This window comes from Ptychodera flava, chromosome 13 (genome assembly GCF_041260155.1).
Source record: "Ptychodera flava strain L36383 chromosome 13, AS_Pfla_20210202, whole genome shotgun sequence".
NCBI lineage: Eukaryota > Metazoa > Hemichordata > Enteropneusta > Ptychoderidae > Ptychodera > Ptychodera flava.
The window spans coordinates 36,989,771-37,006,523 of NC_091940.1; the positions used below are offsets into that span (position 1 = coordinate 36,989,771).

At 34.8% G+C, this 16,753-nt stretch overlaps 1 protein-coding gene across 1 annotated transcript; it reads left to right on the forward strand.

The window, feature by feature from the left end:
• The first annotated feature begins 55 nt into the window (after positions 1-55).
• Positions 56-14,999, forward strand: LOC139148342 (pachytene checkpoint protein 2 homolog). The gene is made up of 11 exons (XM_070719736.1): positions 56-522; positions 1,968-2,133; positions 2,778-2,901; positions 3,683-3,902; positions 4,384-4,447; positions 4,814-4,900; positions 9,215-9,321; positions 9,727-9,880; positions 10,850-10,962; positions 11,955-12,024; positions 12,457-14,999. Exons 1-11 carry the CDS (start codon positions 437-439, stop codon positions 12,544-12,546), a joined length of 1,281 nt encoding a protein of 426 aa, XP_070575837.1. The 5' UTR covers positions 56-436; the 3' UTR covers positions 12,547-14,999.
• The last annotated feature ends 1,754 nt before the right edge of the window (positions 15,000-16,753 follow it).

The window sequence follows — 16,753 nt, forward strand, 5'->3', positions numbered from 1 at the left end:
GACCTTTGTACTTTTCATAATGCGAAACGTAAAGTTATCCTTGTATGTCTTACCCACAATGCACCTATACACTTCATCATGATGGCGGAGAGTTCAAATTTTTGATTTGATCGCTCCTGTTCTCCTGTTCATATGCAAGGATCATGTCCGCTGTATTTTCGGCGCTTTCGTAATCTCATATCCTCGTCGATAAGGGAACAAGGAAACAGACAAGTCAGTCAAGCTGAAGATCAAAGGATACATTCGTGTTCAGACTCGCAGTTTTAAATTCACAGAAGTCAACCTGCACCGTGCCCTTCCTTTTGAACACTCCCCAAGTTGCGAACGCCATATATAATAATATACACTGCAGAGTAGTGTTTTCGGGTCAAGTTCGGCATTCCTGTTTGACAGTTTCCAAAGGCGCCAGTTTACGTCACAGTATTCTGCTTTTGTAATGGAACAAGTTAATGATATTCGTTCCGCTCTTCCTGATCCGCTTGAAGCATGTGTTCAAGTGGAAGTCTGCCAAAATCCATACAGGTTTGTCAACATAAAACCCACAATATTACAATATACATGTGTACCACCTTTGACAGTTACGATGATCGGTATTAGTGTCAACAAACTATTGTATGAGATTATCCGTGTTGACACTTAAAAAACAATTGTCTATTGTCTTTGCCCATAATCATGTTATCGGTTACTCAGTTTATACAGTCAGACATAGCTTTAGTTTGTGTACACTTGCCTCTGTCTTTCAAACCTAAACAGTGATTGTAAGAAATTGCATTTATATAGTTATTTGATCGTCGATATCTTGTTCAATTTTGGCCCCCTAAGAATTATGTTTCCAGTAACTCCTATTTACAACCCCCAACCCTTCACTTTTTTGCACTTTTGAAGATCATGCATGATTTGGTAAAATCTCGCTAATTTTAATGGTTGCACCCTGTAAAAGAAAAAGTTTCTGACGGACTTACCTATTTACTGAAGGCATGTTATTGGAAATTCACATTTTTTTATATCTTGGCCATAAAATATTGTCAACATTTTCAATCTGTCAATAAGACTAATACTTTAGACCACCCATACCTGAAATCAGTTTAGTTTGGGGACTTTCTGTGGAGGAAGAACATCAACCATCCATGAAGGGAAAAACACTATGTCTTACCATAAAAGGAAATGGTTTGGTACTAGAGTCTTTTTATAGGTGATTCTTCTTCTAAAAATGATAGTGACATCAGCTGAGAATTACTGTTGACACTCTGATCAGGCGTAACTACTTTCAGCTCCATTTTTAGAGGAGAATGGCATTCCTTGGGGAGGGAACATTGAAAGGGCCTGTGTTAAAAAGGCAGATTTTGCAATAGGAAGTCCTTGAAAAAGTTTGCCGTATTAGCTTCAGTGGTTAACAACCCTGTCTTACTAGCAGCCACAATTCATCATCCACTAACTGTTACATCAATGTTTACAGGTTTAGCACATTGCACTTATTGCAAATTGGCCATCAAAGGCCTGCTGTCAGTGCAATAGGTTGGGTCAGATCTCAAACCAGCTTAATGATTCGACCCTGAGTTCAGCCTCCACATATAAACATCATTAAATGTAGAGATGAAGCTGCAGATGATAGGATTTGTAATTGTCATTTCATTACTGTCATTTGTTTTTAATCGCAACAAGCACACTGTGCTGAGGACTTAACTGAATACTACATTCAGCAAGAAAGTAGAATTAAAGAAGTATCTAAAAAGAAACCAAACAAAAATATTAGATCAGGCAAAAGGTATTGAAAAGTATTATAATATTTTGTGTAAAATAGTACTTTTGTTAGCTGATTCTTTTCATTTTTGGAGTGTGTGCACTGCTCTTGACGATATGACATACTGCCCTATCAGACAGAGAGGTTTTATTACTTATGCTCATCCAGTCATTATAATAAAATGATAAACTGACTCTCTATTAATCTATTTCTATCATCTTCACAGTACATTAGGAAAGCAGCCAATCAAGGAACTTGTCATTAGCCTGCTGAAGAAACATAGAAGAGCATACGGTGACTTCCTTATCACAGAATTTGAAGACCCAACCCTGGCTGAGCACGTCAAATCAGTTGCAATATGTGACACTGAACTAAACAGGCAAGATAACCAGGTACAAGTCCTCTGTTTAAAAGCAGTCTTTCATTACATCAATACACATGTAGCTCCCCAAGGGCAAACTTGGAAAGTACTTGGTTATAGCATTCATATTCCGACCTTCAAACCACTCCTAATTACCATTTTTCACAAGGCCTACATTTGCTGAATTGATATTAAGTGACCATTAATTAAAGAATAAAGGGAGGTAACTTGTCTTTGTATTTGGAAAATTCCAAAATATTGCACGAAAATGATGTCATACTAGTAGATTCTAAGGGATAAGGTACTCGTATTGTTGGCAGGCCATGCTAATAATAAAATATCTGTAGAATGATTTGTGACATTTATTAATCGTTACTCTGTCAATGGGTTACCATCGCCACAGTGAATTTCTCTGAAAGTACTGATGTGTGTCCGTTATCAATGGACTTATTGAGTAAACAACTATCTTTGATAGGTTCTATTTGATTTTATTAGCCATCTCTTCAAGGTCATTCAAATTCTCATATTTGTGAAGATGAGGACAAAATTCTGCTTGGTGAAAAAGGATTGGATATTTCAACAAACACCAGACAGCATGTGCACAAATACATATAGTAGTTGTTGTGAAAGTAAATTACTTTGTCTTTACTGATGAAATTTGTATCATGTTACCAGGTTATTGATCTGTGCAGAGCTAGGCTGAGTGTACATGTTTTTCAATTACAAGATGAAGGTGCTGGCTCTGAAGAACTGGATGATGAAAATTTATCAGCTGCTAATCATTGGATTCTACCAGCAGGTACTGCCACTCTTGCTATATAACCTGTCATAGAATCTAAGTTAACATACAGTCATAAGTAATGAAGTAATAATTAAAGGGGACAAACTTTATGTGCACTTTACAATTGCAAATTTACAATTAGAATTTTTGCTTTTAATTTTGTTTGAAGTTTCACAGGCAGATTTCTCAACCTTGGTATAGTATAGATATCAATATAATATAAAAGCTATTGGAGAATGTTCATTTCATCTTTCATGTCATAAGTATGCAAACTTACTTAGCATACCGTGACTTGCTAATGTACACAGAGGAAATTACCCAATTTTGTTCAAATGCTTACCGCAATACCAACAAGTTCATCCATGTTCCAGGCTTAGAAAAACTCAAAAGCCAAGCTTCCACAAAGCAGAATTTGTCATGACATTGACATTTCTTTAATCAACCCTGCAGTGAAAGCAAATTTGGATTGTGTTGGCTCTTTTTGTGACCATTTGTTTGAAATTACAAAGAAAATTTGAGAACTTTGGTAAAGACATTGACACTGTACTGGACCCTGATGACTCTCTGAAGTACTGTCAATTTACCTGTACATAGGTTCGACTGTTTCATGGACAAAGCTGTACTGGATATAGCCGATAGGACAATGAGTTCACAGACAAAAGAGACAATTACTGAAACATTTCCATTGTTTATATTAGTATCAACTTCTTGTGTCAAATTAGAAAGACAAAGTTTTACCAGAATGGCAAACTAAAAAATTATACAAAATGATGAATTCTAATGTTTCTTCTTTTTCCAGCTGATTTCCATGGATTGTGGGACAATCTGATATTTGATAACAATGTCAAGGGAGATCTCATCCAATACGCTGCAACAACATTGTTGTTTTCGGATAGGAAAGTTGATTGCAATGTTATATCCTGGAATAGAGTTATACTACTACATGGACCACCTGGTACTGGGAAAACATCACTCTGTAAAGCTTTGGCACAGAAATTGTGCATAAGGTTGTCTGACAGGTAAAGCTAATTCTGTAAAGTTATTGAAGCCATACAAGTGGCTGCAAAATTTTTGTACCAGAACCATAGTTACTGTACTAGTTACTTGATGTTGACATAGAGTTGAAAAGGAAACATTCCTACTCAGTAGAGCAAAGGCAGTGAGATTGTCAGAAATAAGTTTGGCAGATGTTGATCAAAATTTGCCAGCATATATAATACAATGCAAGAACGTAATAGGCTGCTGACATTTATTCAGTTATGCCAGTGAGGGCGCTCTTCACAAGTACTGTACTTGCTTATCCACTCTGTGATAGATACACTATTTGTGATGTCCAAATATACTTGTTCGGGTAATTTATGTTTTAATATTGTTTACAGTTAAATATCTAAACTATGTTTGATAACATGTTAACTAACAGAGATAACAAATATGTTGCATAAAGAATGATAGACCAATGATAATTAAGAATAAAAAAGTCAAGTTTGTTCACATTTGCAGGTACACATATGGGCAGCTCATAGAAATCAACAGTCATAGCTTGTTTTCTAAATGGTTTTCAGAGGTAAGAGAATAAATATATATCCCAGCAATTATGATTTTCCATTTTGACTTGGAGTTTAGAAGAATATTTCTGTAAACTTCCTCAGTACCAGATACAGAATAATGTATCACACGTAGGCTATAGTTACTGTATAGTATATGAAATATTTACAAGCAGTATGACTAAATAATTTTCCTTGAAAGACAAGATGTTATAATTCTAATGTGGCAGAATTCATCTTCTAGTGTTCTTTATATTGGTAAAACAGCAAATTTGTCTTTTGAAATATGAATCATCGGTTCTCTTCAGTTGATTCAGGGTTTTCAAACCATAGATATTTCACTACACTTCATTGAAAAGTTTTCGTTTGAAACCTTAATTTTTCAGAGTGGTAAATTGGTGATGAAAATGTTCCAGAAAATTCAAGAGCTGATAGATGACCAGGATGCATTAGTTTGTGTACTCATAGATGAGGTATGTCATTCAACGTGACAGCTATATTATAGTTATCTACAAATCCTCTGTCATCTTTTTGTTCACAATATCAGTTCACAAATGTCTTCAGTCATGTAGTATTTATGATACCATATATTGCTATAAGAAAAGTTTTTAAAAGGGACATTTTTCTTGATGTGGTACATTTTAATATTCTTCTATTTGTATGCCTATCTAATTCACACCCTGCACACCTTTGTTTTCCATGGAATTTAAATTGGTTTAAACAATTTGCTTTCTCCTTAATCTAATCAGCAATATACCTCTTTGAAAGTTTTTTTTAACAGACAGCTGTTCTTCAAAGGAACCAATAGATTCTTTGTCTTGTGATTTGCAACCAGTGTGTTTTTGCTTATTAGTCCCCACGGACACCGTCCGGGGGGACTTATAGGTTTGGTCGTGTCCGTGCGTGTGTGCGTGCGTGCGTGTGTGCGTCCGTGCGTCCGTCCGTCCGTTCACGCAGATATCTCAGAGATGCAAGGAGCGATTTCATTCAAACTTGGTACAAGAATTACTTCATATGTCATACAGATGCACGTCAATTTGTTTTGTGATACGATCCAATATGGCCGCCAGGCAGCCATTTTATTACGATTTTTTCATGTACAGAGCCATAACTCAGACACGTTTCAACCGATTTTATTCAAAGTTGGTACAAGGACATTGACCAATGTCATAGATATGCACGTCAATTGTTTTGTGATACGATCTAATATGGATGCCAGGCGGCCATTTTCTAACGATTTTTTCATGTACAGAGCCATAACTCAGACATGTTTCAACCGATTTTATTCAAAGTTGGTACAAGTCATTGACCAATGTCATAGATATGCACGTCAATTTGTTTTGTGATACGATCCAATATGGCCGCCAGGCGGCCATTTTGTAACGATTTTTTCATGTACAGAGCCATAACTCAGACATGTTTCAACCGATTTTATTCAAAGTTGGTACAAGGACATTGACCAATGTCATAGATATGCACGTCAATTTGTTTTGTGATACAATCCAATATGGCCGCCAGGCAGCCATTTTCTAACGATTTTTTCATGTACAGAGCCATAAGTCAGGCATATCTCAACCGATTTTATTCAAAGTTGGTACAAGGACATTGACTTATGTCATACATATGTACGTCAATTTGTTTCATGATATGATCCAATATGGCTGCATGGCAGCCATATTGGTTACAATTTTTTCGTGTCCTTAGCCAAAACTTGGGCACGTCTCAACTGATTTTATTCACCGATTTTATTTAAACTTAGTACAGGGACATCGACCTATGTCATACATATGCACATTGATTTGTTTTGTGATACAACCAATATGGCCGCCGTGTGGCCATTTTTTTCCGATTTTTTTCATGTCCGGAACCATAACTCAGACATGTATCAAGCAAATTTATTCAAAGTTGGTACAAGAACATTGACTTATTTATACATATGTATGTCGATTGGTTTCACGAGATGGTCCAATATGGCCACATGGTAGCAATTTCGTTATGGTTGTTTCATGTCGAGAGCCATAACTCAAGTCTCAACTGATCTTATTCAAAGTTGGTACATGTACATTGACTTATGTCGTACATATACTTGTTGATTTTTTAAACAGTAAGATCAAATATCGCTGCATGGCGGTGAATTTGTTACAATTTTCTTATGTACAGAGCCATAACATATTTCCACCAGTATCATTCAAAGTTGGTACAAGGACATTGACCTATTTCATACATATGCTCGTCAATTTGTTTCACGTCATGTAGCAGTAACATGTCAATTATTGAAGTTTCGTAAGTAGGCTGATATGTCAAGAAATACTGCATCAAATTTCATGAAACTTTGTACAGATGTTAAGCTCACATTGCTTTAACATTGAAAAAGACATTTATCAGTGTCATTTTTAGCTACTATAGACTATAGTCTATAGAAGCTATTGGGATGGGTATCCGTCCGGCGTCCGTCGTCAGTCTGTATGTATGTATGTATGTATGTATGTATGTATGTATGTATGTATGTATGTATGTATGTCCGTTTGTGAGGCGTCCGTCCACTCAAATATCTTGAGAACCGCAGTACTTACTGATTTGATATTTGTTGTGTAGATGAAAATATGATTTTGAGAAACTATTTTTTTTAATTTTTGATATTGTTGAAAATAGGCAAATTAATGCCAAAAAAGGTGTTTTTGGTAAAAAATCTTCTTCTTCATAACCGCTGGTCAGACAGCTTTGTTATTTGGTATACAGGTCCCTAGGGGTAACCCAACTTAGACTTGTTCAAATTGTGATGAAATATGCAAATCTGTATTTTTAAGGAATTTTTTTGTCATTTTTGGTCAAAATTTGACTTACATTGTATGTAATTCTTGTACTGTATAAACCCTATCAATTCACCCAGAAAAAAATAATTAATAGGATTTTAAATAATTGAATTAATTAGGAAATCATCAAAGCCAAAATAATTTTAGTGTAGAATTATCAGAAAGTTCAACTTTTTTTGACAGTTCATAGTGAAATGCTTACCATCTTGGAGGATTAAAACATGTAAATGCAACTTTCCTGAATCCCAACTTTGACATATTCTGAACCGTCATTTATTGTGCCCTGTATGTTATCTAAAAGAAATTGCTCAAATAGTCAATAGAGATAGAGATAGAGAAAGTTCTAATTTCCATTTATGGTTGACTTGGTAAGGATAAAATAAAATTACTTTTGAGGAAAAAAATAGAGTGGTCAATTAAAAGAGTGGTCAAAGTGATAGGGTTTTTATGGTAAAGCTGGGCTGTATAAAGATTCCTCATGTGCTATTTATAGCAATTATGCAATCTGTGTAAAAAGTGCAATGAAAGTGTAACATGATTCCTTATAATGCTTTTGATGACCTTGAACTTCTTAAGTTTCAAACCTTTGTCTCTTCAGTGTGCTTTCTCTGAGTATGTACAGTCTCAACTTATTAAACAGAACTCACAATGTTAATCAAAGATATCCACCTTCTTCATCAATACATGTGTCACAAAAGGTTATTCTCTACATTACTCAACAGAGCTCTGTCAACTGTTGACTTGCTTGTTCTTTCAAAACCCCTGGTCAGACAGCTTTAATATTTAGTTTACTTGTCCGTAGGATGACCTTAGTGAGATAATTTCATACAGTAAGGAAATACTTAATTTTGTATCCATGTCTATAGTAGCTTCAGGGACTTTGGCCCTATGTTAATAAATTTGTAATTGCATAAGTAATGAACTTTCCTAATTAGGGTGATATAGCCACAAATTAATACAACGTCAAATGTGATGAAACTTGATACAGATGTTGATCTCATAGTGTTGTAAATACTGCATCAAACTTTATGAATATGGTACAAGTGATAATCTGTTAAGTGTTAGGATTGTATGCCAAAAATGTTTTGCAACATCCTGTTGATTAATTCCTAGTAGACTCATTTTATGAACTTTAGGATAGTGGCCTACTTTGGTTTTATGTTTTCATCACCATAGAACTCATTCTTGGCCATTGAGTGCCATCTGTATCAAAGTATTTTATCACAGACCTAATTAATATTGCTTTAATACAGATGGACTAGGCTATCCCCCGCATTTATTGTTGAAGTTACTCTCATACTGACTTAGAATGAGTTGTTTAATTGCACAAATGTCAGCCGTATCCTACTTTTTTCATATATCACCATTTGGTCAATTTAAAATTCATTCAAACTAAGATTAAGTGACCAAACATGCTAAAAGATACAATGCCAAGAAGATGAAAATGGGTATAAATTTGGCTCAATACCGCTTTGTTCTGACTTATATAATTAAATCTGTATCAAGTTTCATCACATTTGACGTTGTATTAATTTGTGGCTATATCACCCTAATTAGGAAAGTTCATTACTTATGCAATTACAAATTAATGAAGAGGACTCTATCCTCTCTGAGGACATGTAATCAAGTACCCATTAACAAGTGGGGACTCTGTCATCAACGATGACTTATGTAAAATATTTTGAAACATGACCATACCTAATTGGCTCAAAATGATTTACTATTAAAAAAATGAAAATAGTGTCCTCACTTGACCTTTCTATAACATGGAGCATATCTCTCCACTGAAAGATGGGGTTTCTTATAAAAATGATAGGTGAGCTTGAATGAATTCAATTTAAGTCCTGTTCACAGAGTCATTAAACAGGTAATAGTGAACTATGATGGTTGTGATGTAATTCAGTTTGATTTATCAGATGGAACCTTATCAGTTAATGAGATTGTCTTGATGTATTCCCTGGTCTGTATCTGTAGGTTGAAAGTTTGACGGCAGCTAGGAAGAGTTCTCTCAACGGAACAGAGCCTTCAGATGCAATACGAGTGGTCAATGCTCTCCTCACACAGATAGATCAAATCAAAAAGTAAGCTTCTTTTATGCCCTGTATCAACTTCATTTAATTAACACCTTTAGTACTTAAAATACAAGATTATTCAATTTTCAGGATGTTGCCATCACAAGATTATTTAGCTGGAGAGAATCAGTTTATTAGCACAACATAACTACCATAATTTGTAATGATGAAGTAGTGTATATGTTTTACCAATGATGTCATATTTCATCGTGACCTGCATCAGGAAGATCAAAAAATTAAAACTTCAAAGCTCAGTAAATAGACCTCCTGAACTTATCATGGCATTACTTTGTGTATGATTAGATCCTGTTTGATAATTAGAGCCAACAACGTTTCAGGAGATGTTAACCATAACATTTCTTTGGAATGCATGTTGAAATATCCTCATACTGATTTGATGAATTCACCTCATAGGTATCCAAATGTGGTCATTTTGACAACATCCAATGTAACAGGAGCCATAGATTTGGCATTTGTGGACAGAGCTGATATCAAACAGTACATTGGGCCACCATCACCACTAGCAATATTCAAAATCTATCATTCCTGTCTCAATGAACTTATGAGGGTAAGTGGAAACACCCCATCTTACAAAATCCTTGCTGTATCATTTGCCCACAGTCTGTGATAGAGGAATTGTGGTTTGCATAAATTTGCCAGTTTGGGATTGTGATTGTCATGTAAGGTATACATGACAGGAAAGAGTGCTTACATAGATCTGTAATAGTTCTGTGTGTTCTGTGTGTTGGTATAACAATTTCTGTGGCATCCTCAAAGAGCTGAAATGAAAACATGCTATAAGGGCACAACATGCCTGTGACAAAGCTAGAGTGAACAAGGAAATTGCTATAAATGATTGTCAGCAAAAAGTTCCCCTATAGTACATGCAACCATTCATTGTCTTACTTTTAGGATTTTATGCAACAAGGTATTGAAAATATTCAGAACACGTCGTCATACAGATTTTCAAAAAAAATATTGCAAAACGTTGTTTTTGAATGGGATTTTCATACACAAATACCATCATATGTAGTCATTCACATCTTCAGAATTTAAGAAGTATTTCTGACTGAAATTTCTAAAACTTTAACCTATGTGCCACCTTATTTTGTAAACTTACTATATTCTATATAGAAAGCGTAAATGAAAATATCATATCCATGGTGATATGATGATATTTATTTCTGTCATTGATTTAGTAAAAACAAACTTTTGGGGTTTTGTGTGGAACTAAACGTTAAGGACATGTTAGTATAAATGTGATGTTGTTTCTTTGACTTTTTTCTGAATACATCAATAAAACAGAGATTGTGACTGACTTTATTGTCTGTAAAGATTTGTGAAATGTAAGTAAATGTCTATCTACAATGTATAATACCTGTACACAGAATTCATAGAAATGCTTGACAACTTTATGTTTACAACTGAAAGAACAGTATTTTATTTGACTTCAAGAATTAGCATACTTGTGCCTTTCATGGTTTCTATACTTCATATTCAAGATTCTAAGCACTGCATCATTTCTTGCTTGTTTCAGGCTGGTATAATCACACCAGTACAACAATTGCTGGACATGAGAGCCCTTGAAGTGGTCAGATTCATTGAGAATGACGCTACAAGACTCAGTCTACGTCTCAGGGATATAGCTATGTGAGTACTCCATTCCTCTGTTTCTTTATAGTTGGTGTTCACTTTGTCATAGCACTCAAAATGCATCATGGGATTTTCATCGCCAACCAAGGAATTGTCTTTGTCATCAACTTTACCCAGTCCACCCAATCTCCTAATGTACAGGTCCAACCACATCACAGAAAGCAATGGTGTTGGATCAAAGCCTGGTGATCAACAGGTTAAATTTCAAAATGCATTTGATTGTTAAGACCAAGTTTTTAAGTTCAAACTTTTTATACAAATTGCAGGTAAACCTTAGTGGATCATGTAGAACACAGTGTAAGCATTGCATCTATCGTTGCACTGAGGTCATTTATATAATGAACATAAGAAAGTATTTCTTAAAGAGATGCTGTGTACAATTCATGCACAATACAGTGGATGCCAGTGCAGAATTTCTTGTAGAAATTCGTCACTTTAAGGTAGTATGCATCTCGAATTTGAAAGACCTAAACTTTTGTTTAAACTTTCCCCTAGGAAACTGTAAACCATTCCCTTTAAAAATCAGGGGTCATCTTGCAAAATTTCATACTAACAAAACAAATTACCAAACACTCAACCAATACTTAAAATTCAAAATGGACATCATTAGTGTGTTAACTCTGTAGGGAAGAATTATATTTTCAATTTTCACAAAAATAATTCAGTAAAACTTTTATTCAATCCATGGCCCCACAAGTGGTAGACCAAAAAAGAACTATAAAAGCTTGAGAGTCTGAATATCTGTCCCAGAGGCACATTCTACCTTAAAGTCTTGTAAAAGCACTCATGAGACTCTAAGTCATGCAAAGCAGGCTTTAGGATTTGCTTGAACATTTTGCCCAAAGCAACCAACATTGATGAATTTCACCAATCAGTGCTTTACTCTTTCATGAATGATTTCATGTCTTGGTTGCATACTTTACCATATAAAGCAATTTGATGTGTTATTTTTGAATACTTATACTAAATGCAATATTCTTGTCTTCTAGTAAGAGCCAAGGCCTGAGTGGAAGAACACTGAGAAAACTGCCATTCTTAGCTCATGCAATGTACATACAGGTAAAAAAAACTCAATTGAAAAGTCTTGTACTTAAGTTTTTACATAAATCTGCTAAGTGTATGAATTCATGTGAGAACAAAGTTGACCTTTCTATTTTTACACGTTAACTCACTTTTGTCGTCCTGACACTTAGAAACTGAACAAAATTTATTATGCTGTCTTCGCCAACAGTGCTTTCTTTGTCTCTCCAGAAGTTAAAATATTAATTGAAAGAGAAAATTTTCCATATTCCCAGCTATTTCAACATTGCCCAAGAGAAAATGCATTAATTAACAGAAAATTAATTGAGAGAAAAGGCATTACAGAAAATGGGAAAGCTATAATTTTGTTCATGATAAGATTTGTTTTTCTTTCTTTGTGTAGAATTCCACTGTGACATTGGAAGACTTTCTAAGTGCACTGACCAAGGTTGTTTTTCTTTCTTTGTGTAGAATTCCACTGTGACATTGGAAGACTTTCTAAGTGCACTGACCAAGGTTGTGGAGAGACAGTTTGAAGAAAGAAATAGCCTGGAAAAATAAAAGTAGCATAAAATGGACATGGCTTGTAGTATCACCCATCTACCCTCATCCCCCTATAGTCAAAGAAATGATCTCACCTTATCAGTTTATCATCTCAGGAATGAACCAAGCCCTGTAATATTTTAGGGGTGGTAGTCTGCCGAGTAAGCTCAATCACTGCTAATATCTTGTGCAATTTTAACAAAAATCTAATTTTTACATGATATTACAGAAGAGCCTTTTTATGTATATATTGCAGAGGAGATCCATTCTAGGTTTACCAATTGAATTACAGCACTCAATAGCATTCAGAATTCCGTGAAATAAGTAACAAAGTCCCCATCAGCAAATCTCAAATTTCAATAGCAGTTTTTTCCATTTCTCATGAGACTGGATTGCCACAGAATTAGAAGAGTGTATTCCTTTTCTTTGCAAAACGTCAGACTTTGAGGCCCTGTTCATAGTAAAATGCTACAACAAAGTCATCATTTTTATATAGTGAAAAATTCTGACTAAAAAAATTCACCGTATTCTATAAAAGATCTCTGCCTCAAGGTAAATCCCCAAACAGTGGTTGAAATTTATGAGAATAGTAAGAATAGAATATTACATTATTTAAATTTTTGGACATGTTTTTCTACCTTCAACTCAGTATCTTAGTACAGATAATTACAAAGATAATCTTTACATCTTCTAATTACATCTTCTAATTCATTGTTGATAACCACTGCTGCCTTTGGACAAGGCAAGGAGAGACTGATTGAAATTCTACTGACAATCCCTACACATCAACCTCTACAAGAACCACTTTCACTTGACCAAACATAGAAACAGTAAATTTGGCATATAAAGGTCGGTTGTCGGTGAAATGGAATGAATTGAATTGCAGGCAGTTGTACTTGACTTCCTGCAAGGCTGTCATTTCGCATTGTCATGCACATACAGTATGTACTAAGGTTGATTTGTGAGATAACCCAGTCAGATTGATTTTGCATTCAAGGTTGTGACAATATCCCAGATGGATTGTCCTATTCTGAGGCTAACATCGTACAATTCCATGAATGTAATCAAATAAATCAGATACCTACTCAGACAGCCAAATTAGACACATTTTTTGTCATGTAAGTTTGTCTTGTTCTGATTACACTTTTAAACCGATATTTTAAGATGATTGTCAAGTCCAAGGTACAGTCTACATTTCCATGAATACAATCTAGTAAATTAGATACCTAATATGTTCATTATTGGACTTCACTCTTTAAGCATTGGACTTCAGCTGACAGCTTCTCGGCTAATGGAAAACACAGTGAAGTAAGCTGTGTACAAATTAGGCATATTACATTTCAATGTAGTTTTTCATAATCTTGACTCCTCTCTTCTTGTAGGCACATACTTTTGGATCACATTTCTATTAGTCATAAAAGACTGTAAAATATAGATATCAATTCACTCTACCGCACTACCTTCTCTCAAGCAAAGAAGTTTTTTTTTCAATATATTTGAAATTCAAGACAAGGTGAGATGTGACATGTGAAAACACAAAACAGAAAAGATAGTCATTGCACATGGTCTTTTATCATTTCAAATGATTTAAGCAGAACTAATCTTGTGTGAATTTAACAAGACAGTAAGGAAATTATTTCCCCTTATGCTGCAAGTTGTTATCATTTTGTCTTTTAAGTAATGACCGTATATTTTTTTTTTCTGGTGGGCAAGGTAAATGGCAAATACGTTCTAAGTTACTTGTCACGAAATCACTGTAGTTCATATTTTCTTTCTCTGACAGACTTTCATATTAGTATGCGACAACTAATGCAATGGTTCATGGAGCAATCAAATCTTACCGTCACATATTCTATACATTCTAATTGATGTGTAGTTTTGGATTTGATAATTTTGTATTTCTGGTACTTCAGTTTGCATAGTTTGTCATGACTCGTGGTCGAATGATGATGTCCAAATTTTAATCTGACATAATTCATGCTTGCTGAGATTACAAAGGCAGTCCCTAAAATTAACTGTAATGTTGATGTTTGTGTGTGCTTTTCATTATCTTTGTCTTGAGTCAACAGAAAGAGCTCTGCGCTCAATAATAAGAATGCTTACGGTCACCTTTTAATAATCTTTTAAATAATATTGTAAAAGTGGACTTTTTCTCGTGTATGGTACCTGTAAAGACACTGCCAAATCTTTGACATTTACAATCAGAATTTTAAGACATCTAGAGTGGCTGCTGTGAAGTCACTGGTCAAACAAAAAAGGAGAAACAAGATTGAATGGTTTATATATCTCAGAATGTAGTTTCTCTCACAGAATGTTTAACTTGGTTGTATGAGATACTCATGTTTACGTGTGTTTAAAATTTTGTGGAACACCTACTGGTTTGTCAGTGTGGAAATTTGTTGTTTGCAAGTTCATGCATTGCGTGAATAAACATAGAATCCTAATAAAAGTGTCAAAACCAATGTGTCTCACCATGGTCCCTGTGTTCAATTGTTGCTCACAACACATATTCACCAACTGAAGTGTATTATTGTGACCTAAAGCTATAGTTACAGACACATTTTAATTTGCATAATGAGAAATTCATGAATCAATCTTTTTATACCACATGTCTGTACTTGCATTCCACAGAAAGTTATCAACCATATGATTTTGTGAGGGCTTTGATTAAGCATTTGGAGAGCAAATATTGTTCAAACAATGTTTGCAACATTGCTGTCTTTGCTAAACAATATCTTCACGGCTTCAGACTTAAAAACTTTGAATTCTTATGTAGAAAGAAAAAGCTGTGAAAAATTGTAAAAGAGTGGCATAATATCATTTCATTCATCTACCCCCAATATCTAATGACCCATCCCTAAACATGTGGCGTTCACCTTCTGACAGTCTACCTCCTAAAATCTAATGGCCCATTCCTGAAAAACATGCAATATTACCAGTGCTGACTTCCTGCCTCCCAAAATTTAAAGGCCTTTCCCTAGACAAAAGACACCCCTCCCAAAATCGAATGGCCCATCCCTAAAATACTTCTATAGTGTGTATGTTTCAAAGTGGTGGGATGCTCCCCTGTGTGTGTTTATACAGTCATTCCAAGTGATAATAGATTCCATATCATCTCTTGCTATTCCTTTGTTGTCTTTAGCCAATTTTGTTAGTGTTCTTTTCAGAAATTCATGGGGTTGCAGGCGTTGTATCTTATGGCTCATCCCTAAATGTAGTTCTCACTCATTCTGACAGTCTGCCTCCCAAAATTTAATGGCCCATTCCTGGCAACTTAGTCATTCCAACAACATGCATCCCAAAATTTAATTACCCTGGCAACTTAGTCATTCCAACAACATGCCTCCCAAAATTTAATAGCCCATCCCTGGCAACTTTCTCATTCTGATCCCCATCCCCCTAAAACTTAATTGCCTATACAATCCCTATACAACAGGCAATCAACTATTACTCATTCTGACAAACTGCTCTCTAATTTAACCATGCGTTTGTATAAAAAAGTCTTGTATAATACAATCATTTGAATTATGCACTTTGATGCAAAAGTATTGATTGGGCACAGTGGTCACTTTGTACTTCAGTTCATAAACTTTGAAAGAAAACAAATCCTTGCACAATGAGGACTTATCACTAATATGCTGCCACCTGGTGCCGATAATGGCAATATTGGTATGGAAGTGTAACAAAGTCTTTTATCCACCCATTGGATATGAACATTCAGTATTAAACTTAAATTGTATACTTAAGAATGTTTAAATGCAATTGCTGTAAATCGAAAATGACAAACATAATGTGACATTTTTGCAGCAGAATCCTGTTGAGAATAAATGTTGCAGAGTAGCAATACAAATAACTCTTCTTAGAATGCAAGTTATCATCCATAACCAACTGATTGTCTGCAGAATTATCTTGTAATAGCATTTCCTCTAGAATAGATTACCATTTTCTGTACACAAAAATGCATTATTATAACTGTCTGATGCAGAGCCACTGAAGTAGATGCTGCAAATATGAAGGGTATGAAGGATGGAACTTAAAGAATGTACAACGTGACTGGTAAAAATTTCAGTCTTTATGTTGTCTCTCATTCCTTGCTGTTTGCTTGTTTACCATGTTTGTTTAATTAAGTAACAAAAATTTTCATTTTAGCAACTTATAATATTTTCACATTTGGATTTTTTCCACGCTAGTCTTTTTACTTTTATGGCGTGTGAGTGAAACTTAA